The 18,437-nt window shown below is 51.2% G+C and overlaps 1 protein-coding gene across 4 annotated transcripts in view; it reads left to right on the top strand.

The window, feature by feature from the left end:
* Prkar1b (protein kinase cAMP-dependent type I regulatory subunit beta) overlaps window positions 1–18,437 on the top strand; it is a 116,017-nt gene that overhangs the window by 59,886 nt on the left and 37,694 nt on the right. For all 4 annotated transcript variants that reach the window (XM_028856026.2, XM_028856025.2, XM_037198457.1 and 1 more), the window contains 2 exons: window positions 9,591–9,652; window positions 10,340–10,386. In XM_028856026.2, the coding sequence (XP_028711859.1) occupies window positions 9,591–9,652; window positions 10,340–10,386 (109 nt within the window). The remainder of the gene's footprint in view (window positions 1–9,590; window positions 9,653–10,339; window positions 10,387–18,437) is intronic.

The following is an 18,437-nucleotide window of genomic DNA, read 5'->3' on the forward strand; positions in this document are numbered from 1 at the left end:
GGGATTTATTAGAATGGCTTACAGGCTATGGTCCAGCTAATCCAACAATGGCTACCTCTGAATGGAAGGTCCAAGAATCGAGTAGTTGTTCAGTCCACGAGGCTAGATATCTCAGCTGGTCTTTAGTATGTGCCAGAATCCTGAAGAAGTAGTCCCTAATACCAGTGAAGGGATGGACTTGCCAGCAAGAGTGAGAGCAAGCAGATAAAGAGAGCACACTTCCTTTTTCCATGTCTTTATATAGATTGCCAGCAGAAGGTGTGGCCCAGATTAAAGGTAGATCTTCCCATCTCAAAAGACCCAGAATTAATGTGGATTTAATTTGGATGATTTAAATCATCTAAGTAATTTAATTAAGAAAAATAATTTTCAAATGATTTAATTAAGGAAAAATCCCTCACAGATGCATCTAGCTGTTTGGGTTTTAGGTAATTCCAGATGTAGTCAAATGGACAATAGCCATCATGGTCATTGTGCTTTCATTTAAAAATGACAGCATTCCTTCCTTCTTTCCAACCTGAAGGAGGCCATCAGGTGTCCCGCTCTGTTACCCTCCAAGTCCCTTCGTGTAGGGTCTCTCACTGAACCTGGAGCTAGGCTGGCAAACCCCAGTGATCCGATCATTTCTATCCCCACAGTGCTGGGGCTGTGCTTGGCTTTTTATGTGTGTGCAGTGGATTTGAACTCAAGTCTTCATTCCTGCCCAGCAAGTGCTCTTACCTACTGAGGCATCTCCCTAACCCCCTCAAAGTTCCTTTCTAATTTCAGAAATGCTGTGTGTATTGATGGATATAGGGTGACTCCCTGGCCCCTGGCCACTGACCCCAGCCTGGGTGGGTACAGTTACAGGTGCAGGTCGAAGATGCATATTGATTGGTTGTTAGGATCTCTGAGATGTGTTCTCATTGGCTCCACAGATTTTTCTTCCTCCCCCTGCCTCCCTGGGGCTCCTGGTCCTAAGAAGGCAGCAGGACTTGTTTGTATAAATTGCAGGGGGGTGGGGAGGGGTGTTTACCTAGTGGTCCACCTCCAAGCTTGTAGTCTGCAGGCTGTTCGGAACAGTGAGCTGATAAGGAAGAAAAGCCACCTGCCCAGTTCCTGAGGCCTGAGGGCACAATGAATGCCATAAGCAATGACTACATTTTGCACCTGAGGTTTAAGTAAAATTCTTGAAGGGAATAAAGAGCTCACAAAATTTGGACATGGACAGATACATGGTCCGTTGACCCTGCAGGGAACAGCAGGGCCTGGAGCGAATGTTTAACTTTGTGCTGAGTGCATGGCTCACATAGAGCAGTAGGTCAGTGGGTGCTGTTCATGTCCACTCAGCCATGCGCGTCTTCACCCACATGCGGAGGTGTGTGATCAGCGGACTTCTCTGCCTTGACAGTGTTTTCCCTTTCAATGTCTTCAGAACATTCTCAGGCCCCTCTTGCTGGTAAGAGGCGAGGTCTGTTTCTAGCAAAGGAGGTGGGTGGTGGATGGGACCCTCCGCACAGACTCGTAGCACCAGAGGATCTGAATTTTCCTAGACTTTCCTAGGCTTTCCAAGCCTTTCCACGTGTTCTCTGGTGAATTCTATGAGGCAGGTGTGAGGTCATGGCAGACATTTGTATAGGTCATAGGATAGACACTGGAGCATGCTTCCCAGGTTCAGCCTTAGTGGTCCCCTTACAATTTGCTGAGCCTCAGTTTCCATGTCTGTAAAGTGGGAGTGGTCTTGGAGCCCGAGCAGTGACGTTAAGAAGGCTCCCCTTGGGTGGGTGTCCAAACCTTTCTCTGTTTGTCCCCTGAGGTACAGAGGAGAGACTTCCGCTGCTTCCTCCGTCACATGGCCAGCCCTGGCTCACAGGATCTTCACTAAGTCTGTGGACCTGTTTCTCCCTGCCCTCAGTTTCTCACCAACTTATCACAGTCCTTTGCCATCCTGTGAGTCCTCACACACTGGCATCCCCGTGTGTGTGTGTGTGTGTGTGTGTGTGTGTGTGTGTGTGTGTGCATGTGGTAGGCTAGAAATCAACACTTCACTTGACAGACACTGACTGAGTTAGCCAGGCTGTTTGTCCAGCCCGGCCCAGGAATGCTCTGGTGCCTCCACCTCCCGAGAGGTGGAATTACAAGCAGGAGCCAGACACGGGTCCTCGCAAGCACTTCATGAGTGAGCCATCTGTTCGTTTCCCTGGCATCCCCTTCTGAGGTTGGAGGAAGGACCGTGGGGGCTGGGGCAGGGCAAGTGGGGGCTTTGGAGAGTGTCTTCAGGCAGGGGATTCCTGAGCCCGTCCTGACCTGAGCTGGCAGCAGTGCCCAGGAGCCCCATCTGTGGGGAGAGGAAATGAGCAGTTCTGAGAATCTCAAGACAGGATGTAGCCGAGACGGTTCTATCTTGTGCCTGCTGTGTCTGGGGCCTGATGCCGGGTCTGTACGTTGGGACTGAAGGACTCTCGGTTGCCCACTTTCCCCGACTCTGAGGGCAGGCAGCGGTGTGTGTGTGTGTGTGTGTGTGTGTGTGTGTGTGTGTGTGTGTGTGTGTCAGGTGCACATTGTGGAAGTGGGTCTGGCACACTGCACGAGTGTCAATCAGAGTGTTGGCTTTGCACGGGCCCTCTGGCTTCTCTCCTGTGAACTAAGTTAAGGGTTTGGAGTCTGGACCACGCCCACATAGATGTGTTCTAAAATTTAAAAGTTGGGATTTTTGCCTGGGGGGTCTGGCTTGAAAAATGTTAGCTGGGTGTGGTGGTATATGTCTTCAATTCCAAGACTAGACTTGGCAAGCTGAGGCAGGGGAATCAAGAGTTCAAAGCCAGCGTGAGCTACAGAGTGAGAGCTGTTGTTCCCAAAACAAACAAAACAAAAATCCAAACACACACACACACACACACACACACACACACACACACACTCATTGAGATTCTCCAGCGTATCCTCAAAGACTAGGCATGGCATTCTCCAAGAGGAAACTGGGTGATTTTAAAGAAATATGCATCGATTCATAGATTATACGTGGAACATCAATAGTACAAATAAAGAGTCTGTAGGGATGACTCAGCTGATAAAGCCAGAGGATCTGAGTTTGGACCCCCAGCACTCACAAAGAAGCCAGTCCGAGATTCTACAACTGGGGAGGAAGAAACACGAGGATCCCCGGCCTCCCTGCTAATCAGCCAGATTGAATCAGGGAGGCCCAGATGAGGGAGAGGCCCCCATCTCAAAAGAGTGAAGTGGAGGGCTGGCAAGATGGCTGAGGAAGGTGCTTGCTGCCACACTTGACGTCCTGAATCTGATTCTCAAATTGACACGGTGGAAGGAGACGAGTGACTCCTGAATGCTGTCTTCCGACTGTCCACTGGAGCACACATACATTTGGGCACACTCGCACTCACTCATGTGGGGTTCAGCCCAGCCTCTCTCTCCTGAGGTAGCTGTGCAGCACTATGGCATGCCATTAGGCCGACTGTTTCATTTTTATTTATTTTGAGACAGATTCTCTCAGTGTATCACTGGCTGTCTTGGAATTCACTCTATAGACCAGGCTGGCCTTAGACTCACAGAGCTCTGCGTTCTTCTGCCTCCCAAGTGCTGGGCTTGTGTTTTACTTTTTAAAATTGTGTTGCTCCGTTAGTCACCTTTTCCCACGGATAGCATCATAAACATCGTTTTCCCTTATCATGTGGATCATTGGTTTTTAATAAGTTTATTTTTTATTACGTGTGTGTGTGTGTGTGTGTGTGTGTGTGTGTGTGTGTGTGTGCTTGTATGTGTGAGTACAGGGGCCTGCAGAGGCCAGAAGAGAACATCCTCTGGGGATGGAGTTACAGGTGGTTGTGAACCTCCTGACATGGGTGCTGGGAACCGAACTTGGGCTCTGTAAGAGCAGCAAGTGCTCTTGACCTCAGAGTGTTTCTGTGGCGCTGCATCATCAGTTTTTAATGACCACACAACATCACACTTTTTAGTGATATCATGACTGAAAAATTTGTGGCTTTTTTTTTTTGAGACAGGGTCTCACTGTGGAGCCCTAGCTGGTCTTGAACTCACAGAGATCCACCTGCCTTTAATCCCAAGTTGTGGGGTTAAAGGTACATGCTGCCACACCTGGCCTAGTACCATGATTTTTAATACATCCCTGACTGTGCATTCTGGACTTGGTTTAGGGTAAGGCGTATCCCAGTGTCTGTTACTGGATGCACACCTTTCCAAGCCATCGGATCACAGGGGTTCCTCAGTGTGGAGATGGTGGGTTAAGGCAGGCAGCGCTGAAGCTTTTACTGTTTGCTGTATATGTCAAGAAGGCTGCGTCTTCTTTCTGTCCATACACTACTCACCCACTCACCGTCCTCTCAATCTGCGCTCTTTCCTTAGCCCTACCCTTCTCTTTTATTCACCCACTTGTGCGTTGTCCATCACCCACCATTCATTCACCCGTCTACCCACCTGTCCCATCACCCACCCATGCATCCATCTGTCCACCTATCTAGCCACGACTGTCCATTCCCCTGTCCACTTCGCCACATCTGTCTATCCACCAGCCCATCTATAATGTTTATTCACCATCCATCCATCCTGCCCTGGGTTGTCACTCCCTGCCTGGGCATCCACAAAGGAGGCCTGCTACTGCTTTGTGCTCCTGTTCTCTCTCTTATCTGGGTGAAAATGCATCATTCTAGCAAATTCCTTTTCTTCTTTTGTCTCACTCTGTAGTCTGTCCACCAATCCATCCATTTATCCACTATTCATCAATCCATACATACATATATCTACCCATCCATCTGTTCATCCATCTATCCACCCACCCATCCATCTGTTCATCCATCTATCCACCCACCCATCTATCTGTTCATCTATCGGTATATCCATACATCTATCCATCCATCACATGTCCATCCATCTGTTTGTCCATTCTTCCATCCACTCATCTACTTACTTGTTCATTTATCTATATGTCTATCCACTCACCCATCCTTCCACCACCTGTCCATAGATCCATCTGTTCATCTATCCATTCATTCTTTCATCCCTTCATCCATCTACTTGTCTACCCATCCTTTCATCCAGTTGGCCATCCACCCATCCATCCATCTACCCATCCATCCATCCATCCACCCATCCACCCACCTCTCCATATTCACCTTTACATCCCTTCCATTCCCTTATCCATTTTGGCTGAGAAGTACTAGAGCTGAGGTGTCACAGGAGAGACATTGATGGGAACAATGGCCTAGGTATAGACAGACTCTCAAAAGGTTTGTATCTTAGCTCTTAGCAAGGTTTGTACTCAGGCTAGTGAGGGCTGGGATAAGGTTACATAGTGTTCCTAGCTTCCCTAACTGGAAGCAGAGGTCATTACCATTCCAACTTTGTTAGGACAGGTGTTCATGGGACCAGAGTTGGCCAAAAGGACTCAGGGCAGTGCTGGACTCTCGGGGCCTTTGGTGGTGATCTGATGGCTTGTCTCCGCTGTCGGCCTGACTGACGGGCTTCCTGCACTCCAGAGCCCAGCCACCGCTGCACTGTGAGCAGCCAGTGTTGTTGACAGGGAGGGTGAGTTGATTGGGTTTCCAAATGTGAGGCTGTTTATGATTTCTGCCTGTGGCTTCAGTTGAACCCTCTCGAGGTGACTTCCGGATCAGAGTGGAAAACTGTTTTCCTTTTTACAGGCAGAGGAGGCCAGTGTCTTTTAATGCCATTAAGTGCTGAGAGAGAGGGGAAGGGATTAGGTTTGTCTGAAGTTGGAGGGAAGCAGGGGGAGTGGGTAGAGCCATTGACTGAGCTTGTTGAATCTTCTTACGGGGTGTCAGGTTTCTCAGAGGGAAACCTGGCTTCTAGGCCTCTGTGGTAAGTGAGACCCAGCCTGGCTGCTCCGGTGGCATTTTTGGCGTCTCCATGTCCCCAGCTTGCTTCTGTGATGGCCATACAGCTGGGCAGTGGAGGAGACATTGGCGTGTTCACAGAGATATGTGGGGTCATTCAATGATGTTTGACAGAAGGCTGCCCCAGGTAAACCTGCTTTGGTGTGTGCAAGCATCTGCATCCGACACTGAGAGCCAGACGCAGTGTGGGGATGCTGTTTGCCCAGAAAACAGTTTCAGTCCATTCCCGCCTTGGCCAACTCAGGCAGGAGTACAAGAGGAAGCAAGCCCCACAGAGTAGAGAGATGCGATCATAGTTATCTGCCTTCATCTTGCAGAGCTCTGGAATGTTCATCGTGGCCCACTATGTGATTGCATACACATGGGAATATCGGGAATGTCCCCAGGGCAGGGAGAGATGAATGAAAGGAGTCTCAAGAGCACAAGGGAGCTGCGTGAGCTGGCTTGCACTGTAATCCCAGCCACTAGGGAGCGGAGGTGTGAGGATCGTCACGAGTTCAAGGCCAGCCTGGGCTACAGCGTGAGGCCAAAGAAGAAAAGGAAGTGGCTAGATTGACGCACCTTCCCCCAGATAAGAGAGAACCGTGGTGCATGTAGCAGGCCTCTCTTGTGCATGCTCAGGCAGGGAGAGACAACCCAGGACAGGCTGAGGTGGCGCTGATGCTGCCTACCCATCATACTCTCAGACTCAGGACGGTGGACTCGTACGTTCCAGACCCAAGAACATCTCAGTGGAGAAGTGTCCGAAGCCAGGGTGGTAAAGAAGCAGCTGCCTGAGTGGGCGGGCGGGGCACACACAGGGTCTGCTTCATTACTTACAGAGTAAAACTATATACATACACACATTGCTTATGTATGTGCATATACATAGACATACGTATGTCTGTGTATATTCCACCCCTGAGTATAGCTCCGAGGGTAAAGTGTGTGTTGCACAAGTGTGAGGACCTGAATTCAAACCTCAGAATTCAAGTGCAGTAGCATATTCTTGTAGCCTCAGCCTCAGGGAGGCAGAGACAGGAAGATATTTAGAGCTTACCAGCCAGGATCCAAGTTCAGAGAGAGATCTCGTCTCAAAAACTAAGGTGGAGAGGGACTTGGTGGGTAAGACTGCTTGCCGAGTAAGCACAAGGACCTGAGTTCGAATCCCTAGCACCCACAGGAAAAGCTGGGTGTGGCTACACATAGGCCTATCACGTCAGTCCCGTGGAGCAGATACAGAAGTGAGGTGGAGTGTGATAGAGCAGGACACCTGCTGCCCTCCTCTGGCCTCCACACATGTGCAAAGACACCTGCCCCTGCATACACACGTGCATACATGCTGACCACACCACACCACATATATACACAACACGAGGAGGGTGATTTAGGAAGAGACAGGATGTCACCCTCTGACCTCCACATGCACCCACAGACATGTGTACACACAGGCACACGTGAACGTGCACACGCACACGCACTACCCTGTGAGCCAGGGGTTATTATTTTAATGTGGGAGGAACCAAAGGGTCATTTGTTAAAGACCTGCTCTTTCTCAGACCCATGTTTTGTGGTTTTGAGGAAATGAAGCCAGGCTAGGATGGTTCCTGCAGATACTGGAGATGCTGTGGCCAAGAAGCACCCTGTCAGGAGCCAGACATCCAGCTGCTGGAGACCTGCCCACAGCTCCTTTGTGGGACTGCCTCTCTTCTCCCAGTGAGCACAGCAAACTAAAAACCAAGATGTTGGTGGGTTTGGGATGAAGAGCTACAGAGAAGCGTGTTTGAATAGAGAGAGAATAGCCAGGGCTTTACATAAAATATAGTAACCGCATATGACAATGGGTTCATTATGACATTCCCTACAGGTATGTAAAGCATTTGGATCATAGTCACCTCCTCTTACCTTCTCTTATCCCTCTCCCGCACCACCTGACTTTCCTTTTCCCACTTTGTCCCTCTACTGTTTTTATGTCTTTTATTCCTTTGGTGACCGATGAGCGTCATGGAGCCCTGTGCTTGCAGGAGCATGGCTGAGGTGTTATCCACAGGAGCATGGACAGCTTTCAGGCAGCTTTACCACTGAAGAAAATCTCCGTCCCTCCCCCATCAGCCAGTAACTCTCTGTAAAGCCTCGGGAAGGGTGGGGCTTCATGACCCCCCCCCCAAACTATAAACTGTATAAGTCCTTAGGAAGGGGTTGGGGCCTCATTGGCCCCTCCCCTGGCAACTATTAACTGTGAATCCTCAGCAAGGGGCGTGGCCTCGTGTGCTCTTCCTTTCTCCAGGATGGAATGTTGACCAGGCCGATCTCCCACAGGTCTTGTAAAGAATTATTTATATTCCCTGAATGTTGGAACTAGAGCACGGAGCAGTCTGGATCTTTCATTTTGTATTTTCTTCCCAGATGGCTTTGTATGTTTTCTGGCCAGAGAGGGCCCTTAAGTTCTCCTGAGGCTTGCCTCAATTTATCGATCTGCATACACTCCTTTCTGAACAGACGGGGAAGTGTCCAATGTTTCCAAGCATGCACATTCCCTGGCTAGGGGTTCTGTACTTGTCCGTTAGCCTCCCCACCATCATAGCCTCCTCTTTGGGGGACCCAGGGACCCTGGAGCAAGGGAGGTCTCTGACGGTGGGTGTGGCATATCAGGAGAGGGGCGTGGCACTCCTGACTGTTGTAGTGACTGACTTCACAGGGAGTGGCAGATTTGGACAAGTGTGGCTAACTTGCTGCCTCCCTACTGTTTCTGGTGACTCTGACAGCCTGCCCCTATTCACTCCCCTTGGCTACTGCCCAACAGCCCATTTCACATCTGCATTTAGACGATGAAGCCACTAGGCTGCAGGGGTGGCCCAGAGGCCACTCTGGGCTCCCCAGCTTTGGTAACTTCCAGGGGTCACATGTGCTAGCACATCTCTGTTCTGCACATAGGGGTGCTGACTGATGTCTCATTTCTTTACATCTTTGGAGTGCTTGAGAATTAAACCCAGGCCCTTTCACATGTTAGGCAAGTGCTCTACTATTGAGCTACATCCCCAGCCCTTCTATATCATGTCTGTGTCTGGAATTATAAACATTCCTGTGACTGTAAATATTTTCCTCAAGAGGAAAAAAAACCAAAACAAAACCAAAAGCCAACAAAATCCACATAATCAGGCTCGATGGCTACGTCCCAACAGAATTGTATTTATTGGCATGAGAAATGTTCATAGCCTATTGTGACTTCTTCTCTGAACTGGATTGTAAAAACAGTACCCATAAAGTCCTTCCTTACTTGTAAGAAGCCAGTCAGGGGCCGGGGAGGTGACTCAGTTGGTAGAGTGCTAGCCTAGCATGCAGAAACGCTGGGTTTAATCTCTAGCACCCCATAAATCCGGAGTGGTGCCTATAATCCTAGCACTGGGAAGGTGGAGGCAGGAGGGTCAGGAGTTAAGATCGTTCTTGGCTGCATAGTTTGAGGCCAGCCTGGGCTACATGACACGAAAGCAAAAACATACAAAGAAGCCGAACAAACAGGCCGTGAGTGTCAAGCTGTGTGCAGGGCACCCACATGGCTCTGAGTAGAAGGGCCAGTGAACGCCGTAATTCCTCTTCTCACTTTGAGGGGATCTCCTCCCCGAGGCCTGCAGACTCGATTCTGTGGGCTAAGAGCTGGTAAGTGGACAGGACTGAGTCTATGTTGTGGGAAGCAGGTTTACTTGGTGGTACCACCTAGAGCTCCCGACTGTGTTTGTTTTTCAGTGACATATTTGATGCCATGTTTCCTGTCACTCACATCGCTGGGGAAACGGTCATACAGCAAGGTATGTTCCCCATCAGACGCTCATCGTCTATCCTGACCAACTTAAGGAAATGCCAGGGGTGGTGGGCGCTCGAGAAGCTGAGGCAGGAGGATTATCATGAGTTCAAGGCCAGTCTGGGCTATGATGTGAGACTGGGGGGTGGGAGGGAGACAATATTAGGGAAGCAGAGACAGTCGGACTTCAAGGTCAGCCTGGTCTACACAGTGAGTTCCAGGACAGCTAGGGTTACATAGTGAGACCATGTCTCAAAACAAACAGAGAGAAAGAGGGAGAGAGGGAGGGAGGGAAGGAGAGGAGAGGGGACAGAGAGAAGAAAAAGAGAAGGAGGAGTGAAGGAAAAGAAACTAATGGAACATAGCATGATGGTAGTATAAATCTGTCATCCCAACAATTCAGGAGGCCAGGGCAGGTGGATTTTGAGTTCAAGACCAACCTGAAGAACTTAATGAGTGAAAAGAGTTCTGGGGGGATGGCTCACTGGTGGAGCCTTTGCCTGGTTGTGCATGAGGCCTGGGTTCAATTCCTAGGAGAAGGAGAGGGGGCCTCGACACCCAGGAACCGGCATTGGGGCTGGTATTTACTTGGCACTGGTTGGAACATGGAGTTGCAAGGGTTCTTTGCCGGGTAGTCAAGAAGCTGCAACCCATTTCATTTTGCGTCTTACACCTGTTCTCTCTTTGGTTGTAGGGAACGAAGGAGATAATTTCTATGTGATTGACCAAGGAGAAGTAGATGTGAGTATCCGTGGTGGGTTTTGGACAGTGGGTCCTCTTTGCATGCTTGGTTTGAAGACTTTACACAGCTTAGCGCCGGGTCTTACAAATGCAGGATGAGAGCATTTTTTTCTGATTAGATGCCTAATGTTCTGTCGTCTGTCTGTCTGTCTATTTATTTTTGGTGCTAAGGATGAAACTCAGGGCTTCCAGCCCTCAGGTAGGTAGGTGTTCTGTCACCCACACACCGGTTCCTTACTGGGGGATTCTAGGCAGGAGCTTTATTGCTGAGCCACATCCTCAGCCTCATTTCAATTGTTTTATTCAAGAACAATAATGCATTTTGTCTAAATGATATTATAAACCTATAAAAGTCCAGCTGGGAAGGAGAGCTGTGCCAGGCAGGTGTAGGGCCAGTGGGGTTCTTTGTTGCTGCCACAGAGGGTCTGCATGGAAAGCACCCTAAGGTGCTCTCTTCGGCTAGGTCCTGCCGGCAAATGCCACACAGGCTTACAGTGGATGGACATGATGGTCACATGGGCAGGAACTTCCATGTCTGGAGACCCTAGAGGTACTGATGTCACATGGGGGTGACAGTCACCTTTGGTGCCAGCATGTACCCTTCCTCAGACAGCAAGCTTCACTGAGGGAGGGACTCTCAGGACAAAGGGCTCACATGTTGATAGAGCGCCCCCCCCCCACTAATGTTCGAAGCATCCCTGCAGAGACCCCACCTGGTGCCTTCAGCCAAGTGCTCCCTCCTCCGTGGCCACCCCTGCCCAAGCCCCCAGTGCCCTGGCTGGAGAGGCCCTGGTTTCTTTTTGTCTGACTCCTGTTCCCAGAGCATGTTTCTCTGAGTTGAGGGGCCTGTTTCCTGTCCAAACCCTCTGTGGCTTTGTCTCTCTGACTTTTTTTTTTTTTTTTGAGACAAGGTCTCAATTCGTAGCCCTGGCCATCTTCAAGTTCATGGTAACCTTCCTGGGTCATCCTCCTAAGTGCCGTGATGGCACTCATGAGCTACCACGCCTGGCTGTTTGTCTCTCTCCGCGTCAGTCTGGGGCCGTCTCTTGCCTCCAGGAGTCTGATCACTGCTGGGCTGCCACTGGGCTTGGGTTGGCACCATCCTTCCGGGTGTCCCCTTACTTCCGCTTGCTGTCACCTGAGTACCTGCTTCTCTTTAGTGTCCTATTCCATGTCAGATCTTCAGGGTGGGTGTCGGCAGGTGCGCCCTTCCCTGATTTAGTTCAATTGCTCATTTGGGGCTGTTTCTGTGACCCCATTTTTTGAAGGTCTGCCTCCAGGTGGACCAGAGGACATGGACAGAGTCTCCCCAGGACATTTCAGGGTCTTTAAAGTTGCTGGTCAATTGTTAGGCCAGCCCCAGGGTTATTGCCAGGCTGGGACTTAGCACACCCACCCATCTTTCAAGTTAGCCATAGTTTGTGCCCCACCTGTCCAAGGGGACATGGCCTCAGAGGTATCCAGGCCACACCCTGCCTGGTGCCCTGGGGTTAGACAAGCTATTTTGGGCCTGGCCTCTGTTCCTAACCCTCCGTCCAGCCGGACTATTTCTGGGAAAAGCCTTTTCTGATTTCCCCAGCAGCCTGACTTTGTCCCACAATGCACTTCTGGGAACCGCACTGGCCCACCTGCTTCCGGAGCCACCACATAGGAAGTGACTCACCCTGGCGTCCAGAGAGGGGCACAGGCAGAGTTGACCTAGAGAATCTGACAGCTCAACCCCTGGGTCTGGGTCTCAGGGGACGGAGGGCGTCCTGTCTCCCCAAACAAGGAAACTGAGTCGGAGCTAGTGATCCCTGGGTTGGGGAGGAGCAGGGCTACTCACACTCAGCACTCAGAGGGAATTGTGAGGCGGAGGACTGAAAACTGGTTCTGACGCCAGGCTCTGCTGTGACCATGCTCACCTCCTTCTGCTGTGCTTCAGGTTCAAACAAACAAACAAACAAACAAATAAACAAACATCCATGAAACACTGAGTCCAGAAAACAGCTGGGTTCTTGCCCTAACCAGATCAGGTTGGGTAGGGAGGAGAGGAGGGCTTGGCCCCTAGCAGTTTGTATAAGTGGGTCCCAAGGACCCGTCTCTCCAGCTCTCTGTTGGAAGCGGCATTGCGATGCTGAGAGCTGACTCACTTCTAATTTTTAGTTTATTGTTGTTTTGGTTTGGTTTTAAAGATGGGGATTTCATGTAGCACAGGCTGGCCTAAACTTGCATGAGCCAAGGATGATCCTGAACGGTCAATCCTGCGTCCATTTCCTGAGTGTGGTGGCGGGGGTGGAACCCAGGGGTTCTGGCCTGTCAGGCAAGCACCCTACCACTCCTCTGGTTTGTACCCACCGCCCCTCCCCAAGCCCTGCCCTCAGGTTACTGTCCACTCCGGCCCCTCCAAACCATCACTCACTGCCTCTTCCTTCTGGAGTGTTTGCTAGCTCTTGCTGGGGAGGAGGGGGGTTGCCAGCTCCCATAGTACCCTGGAAATAGTCAACATGAGCCTGCCCTGGGGGCAGGGTGGATGTAGATAACAGTCATCAGGAAATTAGTGAACAGTATCTCACACCTCTGGGCCTTGGCATTCCTGGGTTCTCTGCTTCTTATTTTTGCTCTGCCTTGTAAACTCTTATTCATCCTTCAGTGCCCTCCAGGCCCAGCCCCTCTGTTTGCACCTGCACGTTAATAAACACTGACCTTAGTGACAACAGACGGCCAGACCCTCCCCCAGTAGCCTGGGAGCCCATGTGGGTTCTGATCTGGGCCCATCCACCCTCCAACCCCCAAATGTGCTACTGCCCTCTTCTTCCTCTCCTCTTTCCTCCCCTCCCCCTCCATATTTTTTTTTTTCTTCTGGGTCTCACATATTCCAGCCTGAACTCAAACTCTTTTTTTTTATTAAGAATTTTTTTTATTCATTTTACATACCAATCACAGACCCCCTCTTCCCTCCTCCTGCCCCTCCAGATCCCCCCAACCTACCTCCCATTCCCTCCTACAAAAAAAAAAAAGGCCTTCCATGGGGAGGTACATTTAATAGAGGCAGGTCCAAGCCCCTCAGGGCTGTGTGAGGTGTCCCACCACAGGCAATGGGCTCCGAAAGCCAGCTCATGCACCAGGTATGGATCTTGATTTTACTGCCAGAGGGCTCCTTAAGCAGATCGAGCTACACAACAGTCTCACTATGCAGAGGGCCTAGTCCAGTCCCATATAGGCTCCACAGCTGTTGATCTAAATTTCTTGAGTTCCCACTAGTTTGGTTTGGTTGTCTCTGTAGGTTTCCCCATCATGATCTTGATGCCCCTTGCTCATAGAATCCCTCTTCCCTCTCTTCCACTGGACCCCTGGAGCTGGGCCTGGTGTTTGGCTGTGGATCTCTGCATCCATTAGTTTCTGGAGAAAGGCTCTATGATGACATGAACTCAAATTCTTTAGGTGTTGGAGAATGTCCGTGAATTTCTAATCCTCCTGCCTCCTCCACCTGAGTGCTGGGTTTACCGACCTGTGTGGCCACATCTGATGTGTGTGGTGCCGTGGATGGATAGTGGGTGGGTCAGAACCTTGTGTGGACTGTGCAAGGAGGCTCTGCTCTGGTCATCTCCACCCTGGGCTACCTCAGCTGTGATGGGCTTCGTCCCAGAGATGTGAACCTGGAGGGTTACACAGGGATTCTCCCGTACAGTGGCCCTCCTGACCCCATTGTATGCTCTGCAGGCCCACCCCCAGCCTGCTCCTCTAGCGGTCCTTGCAACCCCAAGGAAGCCCTCCATACCCACTCTGTGCCCTGTGCAGCAGCCACCTCCCTCCCCAGTGTCTCTGAGGGCCAGTGGCCATCTCGTGTCCTTGGCTTCCTGAGTCTACGGTTTTCCCTGGAGGCTCCTGAGCCATGCGCTGTGGAAGACCCCCAGGTCTGGCTAAGGACTCACTGTCCTTGCGTGGCTGTAGTGTGTTCAGTATTTTAGTCGATGTCATTCCATCTGCTTTCAGAAGCCAGTCTCTATCCCAATGTCCCCAGAATCCCGCAGAATGGGAAAGTCACATTGACTGATGACGCTGACTCCCCTGAATGTGGAGTGTGCAGTGGATAGGACTGGCAAGATCCCATAATCCCCCGCTCCACCCTTTTAAGGCAGGACTGAGGGTCTCCGAAGCCACAGCTTATCTGAAAAGACCCTTCCAGCCCTCCCTGAGGGTAGCCACCTTCCAGGCAAAATGAGACAATAAGGGGCCAGGGAGGGAGCCTGACTTGAGGTTTCCTGGCCTCTGGTTGGCCCCACTGCCTTCTAATGATGGTCGGAGCTCTAGCTGGACTCCTGCCAGCCTGGGGACATGTGGAGGCAATTTTGTGAAGGAAAAAGTGAGCTCACCTTCACAAAACTGCAGTTCTTCAAATATATTGTCTCGGCAGATCTGCCCCACCTCCCTCCCCAGCCGGGAGGGTCAGGTTCAAAGACGGCTTAGAGGTTCTTGCTGGACCCTGGCTGGCCAAATCAGGATGTCTGGGCATCGTGGGTGGATGGCACTTCCTGGCTAGAGCTTTGAGTTGAGGATGCAGAGGCTTCGGGTGGTGCAAAGACGGTCCCTATGAGTGGGTGCATCCGGCCTTGCCTCCCCACAGTACTGTGCAAAAGTCCCCACCACCTCCGTCAGTCTCTCAGACTTTCCAGTGGGAACAGGGGTGGGCGGCAGGGAGCGCCCACAGGGCTGGGCACGGAGGAAACGGGACTGTGATGTGGGAGATGCAGGGTAACCACACAGGGGCCATCAAGGAAGGCCATGTTTAAGGAATCAAAGGGTGCCCAGTAAGGGATTGGGAGTGAGAAGCCGGCATGTCAGTCTCAGCTGAGTTATGGGGCATGCATTACTATAATCACAGCGATTACTCTCAATAAGCTTCTGTGGCCTCGGTGCTGCGTTCTGCAACCCCTCCCTCAGGCCGGGCAGGTCTGTGAGGATGCCACCAGGTCAGCAACTATTCAGCCTTTACCTGGGTGGGGACATGAGAGGGAAGTCACCAGCTCCACCCCTCCAGGCAGGATCCGCACCCCTCCCTCCAAACAGGCCAGGGTGCTAGGGTTTCTGGAGCACCCCTCTGGGATGGACACTGCCATCCCACTAGCCATGCCCTAGAGGATCAGGGGACAAGAGGCCTAAAGTTCAGTCTTGGTTAAAACCATAGCTTCCCACAGAGACTCGGTAAATGCCAGGCAGTGTGTGTACATTTGCCAAGAACTATGATCCATTTTTCGAGTAGAAAAATATTTTCCAATTTATTTTATTCATGGAACACAGCCTTTCTGCTGAAAAGGACACTCAACTGTAGGCATACAAGATTGGGGGTGGGGCCCAGAATCTTCCCTGCTTGTCTTTAGACTTCTTCTCATTTTGGGGGTCCCCCCATCCTTTCCGAGGTTCACACTGTCCCTGTGGCTTTTAGGTAGGTAAGATTCCTCCTGTTCCAGGAGAAGAAGTTCTTCTCACCTCGAAGATATCTCCCTCCCTGGCAGCATGGTGTGCATTCGGGAGCCAAGCATCCCTGGGCATCCCTGTCTGGTCCAGCAGTCGGGCTGAGGGCCATTCAGTTTGCCAGAGTTTCTGGGTGAGCACGTATGTTTAAACTGTTAAAGTGCTCGGAGCATGAGATTGACTATCAGTGCAGCTGTTACCACCCTCCATCTGCACAACTCTTTCCTCTGTGAGTGTGGGGGAGGGGTGGAGGAGCCCACAGGCCTGGGGAGGTCAGCGCTTTACCTCAGGTGTCTTTATCAGTCACTGTCCACCTCTGTTCTTTTGAGAGAGGGTCTCTCATTGGCCAGGGGCATGTAATTTGGTCAGGCTGGCTGGCCCACAGAACCTCAGGTATCCACCTGCCTCCACCTCCCCAGCGCTGGACTTACAGGCACACACCATCACACCTGACTTTTTGAAAACATGGCTTCTGGCAACTGAATTCAGGCCCTCACATTTCCACAGTGAGCTCTTATCCTGCCTCCCCAGCTTCCTCCTGTCTGAGCTGCCTCACTGATTCTTATCTGACCCCTTTAATCAGCCCCTCCACAGCCCCACCCCAGCCCCTGACTCTCCCCTGGAAACCTGACTCCTGGGGTTGGAGAGATGGCTCAGTGGTTAAAGAGCACTGAACAATCCCCCAGAGGACCTGGATTCGATTCCTAGCACCCACATGGCAGCTCACAACTGTCTGTAGCTTCAGTTCTGGGGTATCATACCCCTCCTTCTGCCTGCACAGACTTACATGCAGGCAAAGCACCCATACACATAAAATAAAAAAACAAATCTAAAAATAACCTGACTCTTCTGGGGGCCTCATAGTGACTTCATACAGCATCTATCCTGTAGCTGCTTGTAGCCGAGCAGAACATTCTCAAGGTCTGTCATCCGTTCCCACTATGGCACGTGTCAGAGTATTCTGTTTAAGGTGAATAGCATTCCACCGCGGGCATGTGCCACATTTCCTTCATGTGCATCCTTATGGGCTCTTGTAAACTATGCTGCAGTGAACACGGATGTGTGAATGTCTCCCGGAGACCTGCTTTCCAACGCGCTGTTACGTTTCAGTTACTCATTTGTTGCCTGCAGAGCTGGCGGCGCCATTTTCCTGAAGGTCTTGGCACCTCCCAAGCATATTTTACCCACACAGCGCATCATCTCTGAGGTCGTCGGTGGCCCAGCTTCAGGTCACAGGGTGTTGAATGTAGCCTGACGGTGAGTGTGCCGGGGGAGTTGAGCGTGTGAGATCCTGAGGCACCCAAATGCCGCTGCTGTTCTAGTGGGGGTGGGTGACAGAGGCTGGGTGCTGGCAAGTCCCCCGGACTGTTGGGCTCGTGCAGATCTCATGGGGTTCCACTTTGGGGCTCACATTGGGGTGGGGAAGTCATCAGCTAACTCCAGATTTGGGGTCTTGACCTGACATGCGGACATGAGGAGGAGCAAGAGAGGGCCACACCCAGGATGAATTGGCTACAAGGAGGAGAGGGACCCTCACTGGCCCCATGACTACCCGGGAGTGGTCTGGGGGTGTAGGCCAGGAATGACAACCCTGTGCCCCCCAGCTCTTGTGACCATCCTCATCCTCACTTCCCCACTGCTATCTTGCCCACTTTTTGAAGTGCTTGGGAATGGAGGCAGAGCTGATCCTGCCCCAATCTGGGCCCCCCTGGGTTCCTGGCAACCTTGGTCTGTCTGTGCCAAGAGGGCAATGTTCACTGGTCCTGTAGTCCTGGTGTTCCAGAAATCCAGTGATCGTTGGGGTCTCTGCCAAGACTTTACTACACAGCCACTTCTGGGCACACTGCAGTCTGAACAAGCCTTGGCATGGAGTCCCCTAAAAGCATGCGGAGTCCAGGCCACCCCAGGGGTCTGAATTCAGAGTCTTTTATGGTTTCCTTTTTTTTTTCTAGTGTGTATGTCCATGCACATGTGCTGTAGTGCATGTGTCCGTGTGTGTACACATGTATATGGAAGCGAGGGGTGAACCTCAGGTGTCCTTCCGCAAGTACCATCCACTTCGTTATGTAAATTTAATTTAATTCATTGTAGCGTTTTGTGTGTGTGTGTGTGTGTGTGTGTGTGTGTGTGATGTGGAGGGTGGTGCTTTTGACACCACACATATCTGGAGGTCTAAGGACAACTTTGTGGAGTCAGTCTTCTCCTTTCCCTTTTACATGGGTTCCAGGGATCGAACTCGGGTCGTCAGGCTTGCGAGGCAAGTGCTTCTCTGTTGAGCCATCCTGTCAGTCCACTTGCTTTGTTAATAGAGTTTCTCACTAGCCTGGAACTCACTGATTTATGTAGGCTAGCTGGCCAGTGTGCCCCAGAGATTTGCCTGTCTCTACCCACCCCCTCCTCTCCCTTCTCCCACTTTCTCCGTCCCCCACCCCCAGTGCTGGGGTTACAGACCCAGGCCACTGTGCCCAGAGCACGGGTCCTGACTTCATATATCCTTGCTTGCAAGGCAAACACTTCATCAACGGAACCATCTCCTCGGCCTTGTCTTTTTCTTGTTTAGACAGAGAGAGGCTCTGTAGCCCAGGGCTAGCCTTATG

Source organism: Peromyscus leucopus, chromosome 23 (genome assembly GCF_004664715.2).
Source record: "Peromyscus leucopus breed LL Stock chromosome 23, UCI_PerLeu_2.1, whole genome shotgun sequence".
Classification (NCBI taxonomy): domain Eukaryota; kingdom Metazoa; phylum Chordata; class Mammalia; order Rodentia; family Cricetidae; genus Peromyscus; species Peromyscus leucopus.